Below are 7,534 nucleotides of genomic sequence, written 5' to 3'. Positions count from 1 at the left end.
ATGTCGGACCCATGTGGGCCTCACCTGTGTTAGCCCATATGGGCTTAAGTGGGTCCTGACTGGGTCTTAGGTGGGGTCCAAATGGCCAATTGTATGTCACACCCATCTAGGCCTCACCTGTGTTTGCCCATATGGGCTTGAAGTGGGATCTGAATGGGCCTTAGGTGGAGTCCAACTGGGCACGTTTGAGACCCATGTAGATCCCACTTCTAGCAGCCCAAGTGGGTAACATCCGGGCCCTTTGCCAACATGGGTTTCAAGTTGGTCCTGAAGGGATTTAAATAGGACAATTAAACAGTATATTGACAAGAACCATGTTTAACTACTGCTAAGTTTTACCAGGGTGAAAAAACAATATCAGACAATATATCTTTTGACAATGTTTATTATTTTAACTTTCGGCCTCCTGGTTTTTAATAAACCAAATACAAATATTAGAAAAACAAATACAAAATGCTTTGATAATTGTAAAATATAAAATGTATAAATGAAAATAAAGTGCAAAAGCTTTCAGAAATTGTGAAAAAAATTTAAAAAAATTAAAAAAATAAATAAATAAATGAAAATAAAGTGTAGACAGTATTATTGGGCCAATATATCTTCAACTCTCGTAAACAATCCCTTTAACTCTCGTAAATTATCATTAAGATAGAACTCTTGTAAACAATCATTTGTAATGATGTAAAAATGACAAATAACAGTGCAAACTCTAAAGTAACAACTTAAATGTTCTGGACACAAACTAATGAGGAACCCATATCTCTTAACTCAACTTCAACAAAAGGAGGGTTCTTCTCATGAGGTAGTTAATTATTCCAGCAGAGGGCCATTTCAGCCAACAAATCCTGAATGATAAACACACCACAAACTCTGTGTGTGTGTGTGTGTGTGTGTGTGTGTGTGTGTGTGTGTGTGTGTGTGTGTGTGTGTGTGTGTGTGTGTGTGTGTGTGTGTGGCCTATTGGGCCTGTTCCTGATTTTCCTGGGTGTTCACTGTGTTTTCGAGGGATCTCCTAGCTCGTAGGGTCCGGTTTCCACCACGGTCTCGAGCTCCGGTGAACCATTTGGACACGGCCATCTCTGCATCCTTCTGGTTTATATGCTGCGTGACGGCGTTCTTCTTTATTGCCCCTAAAATTAAATGACAAGAAGCCAACTTAGTAATGCTGGCTTGATTTTTACATTATGAAACCTTATAAGACAGACTTTTCAAAAGTTTTATATCGCTGAGAAATGTGTATGCTTTTTAAAAACAACCGAGTCAAATCTGAGAACAGTTCAAGCTATTCACACGGCCAAGTGCTACAGGAAAAATGCAGGATTATGTATAGAACCTGACAGCTAAGGTGGCTAAGATGTTCTGATGCATTATTGAGGATTCTTTGCTGAACAGAAAAAGAAAACGGAACAATAATTTTAAATGTCTTGAGCTATGGTGGCAATTTAGTTTTCATGTAGAACAACAAAGTTCAGGTGGCACCATCATATGTTATGGCAATAACACAAAATCTAATTTACCATATAGAACCTCAAAAAGTGCCAGTCCTCGGAACTCCTTCTTGCCACTGCGTCCGAAAAGGTTATACTCGAGTGCCAGCGTATTGGTCAGGAGGAACCCCATCATCCTCCTGACACAACGGTCCAGGGAAGTCCCCCCAATGTCTGCAACCACGGCAACCTGAGTATGATAAAAGTCACAGGAAGGAAATTCTGTATTAAGTGAACAGCTAAGATGTCAATGCCCGTTGTGTGCATGCACTCAAAGGGCAGGTTAACAGACTACCAATGTGATTAGAAAATACAAGCCCATTTTGAAGTGAATAAGCGATTTAGAAAATACAAGTACATTTTGAAGTGAATAAGAGATTTGAACTTACAACTGCAGACTTAAAGTCAGGGTCACCCAGCTTTAAGTTCATGGACTCGAGATCTGCCACCGTGTCCAGCGGGAACACAGCTCCTTCAGGCAGCTCGAGCGCTGGCAGAGATTGTTTCTCCTTCAGCAGCATGTTCAGCATCTGCCCATGGACCTTCCGAGTGCTCTTTACTTCCTCTAGGAGTCTCACGAGCTGGGTGAACATGTGTTCTCCCATGCCTGGTGCTCGTGGTGCTGGACTCGGGCTGCTCATCGGGGTTCCAGCTGTGGGTCGCCTTATTGGGGTTCCGGCTGTGGGTTGACTAGGGGTTCCAGTGGGGTGGCTCATTGGGGTTCTAGCTGTGGGTCGACTCATAGGGGTTCCAGTGCGGTGGCTCATCTGGGTCCCAGTGGGGCGGCTCTGTGTCACAGTTAATAATAATACACTTTATTTGTAAAGCACCTTTCATGACATGAAATGCAGCTCAAGGTGCTTCCAATTACAGTAAAGTAAAACTAATTTAACGATAAAGCAAAAAAAGGTAAGCAAAAGCATAAAACCACATTTAAAAATCAACCAAAAGCCAGAGTGAAGAAATAGGTCTTCAGCAGTGCTTTAAAGCTATTCACAGAGGCTGCCTGCCTTAGGTGTAATGGGAGTTTATTGGGGTGCTCACGTTTGTGGGTTCAGTGGGGCGGCTCACTTTCTTGGACAGTGCATGGGGAGGTGTAGGTGGTAGTTGGCCATCATCGAAAGCTTCCGATTCCTCCTCACTCGTAAGCGCCTCCCTCTGTTTTGGCGTTGGCCTACATTCAGTTAAAAACAAAACAACAATTTTAGCAAACATAAAAAAGTAACTTTAAGCAGTAGTTCTCAAAATGGAGTCCGGGGACCCCCATGGGTCCTTGAGGGGGTTCCAGAGTATTCCCAGCAAAATGTATTAAAAAAGTACAGGCAAGAGGGACAAATCAGTTTAACCATGCATACATCAACCATTTGAAAATTGCTGATCTACATGCTCACAACACGCCGCAAAGCAAGGCGTGGTGAGCTTGTAGATCGGTTATCTTCATTTCTTTTGTAACGATGAAATAGGGCATTCATTTACGAAAAAAATAAAAGTTTAATTATGGAGATACAAGGTTTCTGCCCGACGGCAACAATATCATGAATAACAGTGATCAAAGCTACAGAAACACATTAAATAATGAGTTGATATTTAATGTATACAATCATGCTGTTTGTTGTGCATGGTGAGGGCTTGCATGTCAAACAGCTCATATATGAGAAATATAGCATGACATGACATGGAGGAGCGAGCGAGCAGGAGTGTGAGGAATTGGAATGTGGTCGTCAGTCTAACCTGCTTGCTTCCTCCGGACTCGCATCTACTCTTCACCTCCTGGCTCGGAGGTGGGACTAATGCGTCTAATAATTATAATGGGTTAGATACAGGGGGAAATTCCAGGTTTCAGGGGTCCTTGAGGGGGTCCTCAGATAAATCCCCAGATAAATGGAGGCTAGTTAGGAACCAAATGGACCCTTATGTTGCTGTAACTCTCAGGGTTTATGGTGGTCCGTGGTCTAATGCAGGGGTTCTCAAAGTGGGGTCCGGGAGGGCCCTATATTCATCAGCTATTTAAAAAAAGAAAAACCTTGACATAACACCACAAATCTTGTATAGGGTCCTTGGCACAAAATCTTTTCAGATGGGGTTCCGTGGCCAAATACACACCTTGACAAGAAAACATTTTAGAACCATTGCCTAACAACAGCTATTTTTAGTTACCTCCTCTGTCGCCTTCGGGATGCATCATCACCATCAGTCGCCATGTCCGATGACGTCTCTCCCAGCTGGAGCTTCTCACGAGCCACTGCGTATGTCTCTTCAGGAAGAACACAAAAACAGGGGAAGGGGACATTAAAGCAATACAGCTTGTCATTTGTGGACTGGACATCTTCATCTCCAATTTACTTAGACAAAGAGAGAAGAATTACCCAAAAGAAAAACACACACACACACACAGTATTGCTTTACGGTAAAAAAAAATGTGTTTAACATGAATTGGCCTCCTGGTGGCGCTATAAAAGGCCCATGAGAAGAATCTGGGGCAGAGGTTCTGCTCCGGCATCCAGGGAGTGTGTGTGCACAGTTTCGCTGCGATCAAGGCAACGGTGCCGGAGATTAACTGTACACAGACCGAATGACACGGACGGAAGGACGGCCGGACAGACAGGGTGCAAAACATAATCTCTTGTCATGCCTTTCGGCCTGGGGAGACAATAAGGGTGGCTGAGAGCATCACATAGCTATATCTAGCCTATTATTAAGTCTACTTACCATGATTACAGTGGTCAGTTGACTCCAACACTGCCAAGCAGCTTCCACAAAAGCCTAAAATGTGAGAACACAAAACATGAACTATGAATGCTCTAACACAGACAAAGCACATTAAAAAAATATCACTTACCCTACCTTTAAAAAGAAAAAAGTGTGTGTGTGTGTGGGGGGGGGGGGGGGGGGACAGATAAATCATGGTAGGTTTTTCTCTAGTAAAAGCTTCACTCTGCCTTCATTAAAATTTCCTTTGGCAAAAGGATTACCCAAAGTATATGAAGCAGTTTCCATTAACTAACCTTGGTGTAGCCGGTCTGGGCCTACTTCTCAGCAGACCCTTGCTACGACTCTGCGTTGTGTTGTGCGTGTTTGATGGACAAGGAGATTCGGTTGGTGTCTTTAGCCGAAACTGTGGCGTATTTATTTCTCTGGACTGCATGAAATAAACACAATAATGCAGCAGCATTAGTACACAATAGGACGTCTGCAACACACCAGTCTCAGTCTGTCATACAAACAACTGAGCGACTAGTACTTATAAAACATTCAGATATCAATTCTGTCACAATAGATCACAATACACTGTATACCATTACAGTTACACTGGAAATGTATACACCACCGGCTAATTAATATTTTTTAGACATGTAAACAAAACAATAAAATAAACACATAGTACAAAACACAATAGACCAAAAACATGGGAGCAACAAACATACCTGCATGAAATAAACACAATAATGCAGCAGCATTAGTACACAATAGGACGTCTGCAACACACCAGTCTGTGGTGGGGAAAAGAAAAAAAGAAGCCATTAAACATGCTGCAGGTGCTGTGTGTGAGTCCTCACAAGTGCTGCTAAACAGTACACTTAACAAAAAGTTTGCTAAAACACTCAAACCTCTGCAAAACAACTACACAGCAACACATTAGCACCATGGAATGACATTATAACCTTGTTTCACAGTTTAAGATTATATAAACACTGTAAACATCATTTAGAACAGAAATCTACAAGAGCACAGGACAAACTCTCCTCACCTCAGTCTGTCATACAAACAACTGAGGGAGAGAGGGTGCAACGCAGGTACATGACGTCACTGCAGGAAATGAAGACTTCAAAATAAAAGCATTAGCTCCCAAAACGGTCTTTTGTAGTAAACATACCAAAATAAAAGTGACAATAAATAATATTGGAACAATAAAATAAAACGTGAGGGATTATTGGTGGAATGCATTTCTGTATATTTATATACCTGCTACATTGGCAGTGGTGTAAAGTAACTAAGTACATTTACTCAAGTGCTGTACTTAAGTACAATTTTGAGGTACTTTCACTTCACAGAAATACTTCCAATTTTAAGTACTTTTACTTCTACTCAACTACATCTCAGAGGCAAATATTGTACTTTTACCCCACTACAATTGTTTGAAAAAAAAAAAAAAAACGTTGTAGATTTTGATTAGTAGCCTATTACAAAACATACATTAGCCACTTCAGCCATTTGAAATAAGCAGATCTACAAGCTCACAATGCGTCGCATTGCAAAACATTGTGAGCTTGTAGATCTGCTATTTTCAAAAGTTTTTTCTGCATTTCAAAACTTGAAATTAGACATTCAGCATAATGAGTACTTTTACTTTTGATACTTTAAGTACATTTTGATAACAAAAACTAGCATTCTAGCTAACATTATGCATTGCTTTTTTCCCCCCCATAACCACTAGCATTCCTATTATGTGGGAAACATCCGCCCAATTCTCCCAAAATAGCAGATATACAAGCCAAAGTACATTTTTAATTCCGGACTTTTACTTGTAACAGAGTATTTCTACATTGCAGTATTGATACTTTTACTTAAGTAGACGATGTGTACACACTGAAGCTTGGATAGGCTGGCTTAGTGCTGCTCGGATGCAATCTAAAGCCAGCCTGGTATATCCGGTAAATGTTCACATACACACATATGCAAACATGATGTCGTTTCCGTATCCGCTCTAGACCGGAACTATTACCTACTAAGTGAATTGATACCAGACCAGTCCAGTTAGCTCTGTTCATTCTTTTTCTTTTAGTTCACCATTATAAATGAACGAACTGCTTCACAGTGGTGCTGGTTACAACTATGCTAATGCAATTATTAAAAACGCTAAAAATCTATAATTTTATACACACAGATAAACTAATGAGAATGCATTTTAATCACGAAACTTGGCGGGCTAACGTGAACTAGCATGCTAGCTAATATTATGCATTGCTCTCCGGACTAAGTTGCCACGGCAATATAATATATTATAATAATAATAATAATAAGTTTAATCAAACGATGACAGCCAGATGATGGTATCTGAACGGGATAATACATACTATTCTCCATACTAGGACTCACTTACCAGTTAGCTATCATGCTAATAATGACTACCAAGCATAGACTGTGCTACCATGGCTAACAAGCTACAATGAACCTCCAGCCCGCACATAATTCACAAAACATTTAGTCAAAGGATGACAGCCAGATGATGGTATCTGAACGGCATAATAAATGGTGGTACAAACTATATTACTGGCCCCAAAAAATGGAGGGAAAACAGCTTGTTACTTACTTAAATACATATCTCTCTCAGTTCACTGCTCCAACACTCCGTCTCCTTGGAGTGTATCCAATCCGAGAAATAGATCGGGAGATTCTGGAACTACTTCTTTTAATGTCCAACAACCTTTTATTGATTTTATTTTGGTTTGTTTCATCTAAAAGTCTCCTTTTTGGCGTACGGTAAATCCACCGGGCGGTTTGAGAATTCAAACGGGAATGACTGACGTGACGTCAGTTCCTGTAGTTGCCAGTGTTTCCATATTTTGCGAAAGAAATAAGCAGACAGGTCTATGAAAACAAGCCGAAAACTGTGTATTGGCATACGGTCATGTGGTGACTAAAGGCCACATGGCCTATATATACATATATAGAATTAAGGGATCAAAGCTTTCCCTTTATTTTTATTTTTTTGTATATTGAAAATAGCCGATCTACAAGCTCACAACGCGTCTTCAAACAAGCCGCTTATAATAAGCAGACATGGCAACACTGCCGTGGGCTTACGATGCACGGCTGCAATGCATTCAGGGACTTGAAGTTGACTTTAAAAGTGTTAATTGTTCTTCAACCCAACTTTTTGTTACTTGTAATTGAATTTATCTGCAGGTAGGAACCAACAATCTGATACAGTACCAAACTGACACAGAGGCAGTTATACTTATTATGGGCAGGAAAATTATTAAAGGTTTTTTAAGGTTTATATTATGTGTAATAAACCTTGTTTCAGGTATGAGAAATGTAAAGAG

General features: G+C 40.6%; 1 protein-coding gene across 1 annotated transcript; it reads right to left on the bottom strand.

Annotated features, from left to right (window-relative positions):
* Positions 1-407: 407 nt before the first annotated feature.
* Positions 408-7,184, bottom strand: LOC308084835 (uncharacterized protein). Its single transcript, XM_080427762.1, has 8 exons — positions 6,799-7,184; positions 4,493-4,692; positions 4,197-4,250; positions 3,645-3,741; positions 2,532-2,661; positions 1,877-2,275; positions 1,518-1,677; positions 408-1,130 (listed from the first exon to the last, which is right to left on the bottom strand). Exons 4-8 carry the CDS (start codon positions 3,686-3,688, stop codon positions 958-960), a joined length of 906 nt encoding a protein of 301 aa, XP_080283888.1. The 5' UTR covers positions 3,689-3,741; positions 4,197-4,250; positions 4,493-4,692; positions 6,799-7,184; the 3' UTR covers positions 408-957.
* Between the last annotated feature and the right edge of the window lie 350 nt (positions 7,185-7,534).

Source organism: Gymnoscopelus braueri (genome assembly GCF_963280865.1).
Source record: "Gymnoscopelus braueri genome assembly, chromosome: 5".
Lineage (NCBI taxonomy): Eukaryota > Metazoa > Chordata > Actinopteri > Myctophiformes > Myctophidae > Gymnoscopelus > Gymnoscopelus braueri.
Note: the sequence above shows the minus strand (reverse complement) of the source record. Positions and strands in the feature narration are given on the sequence as shown.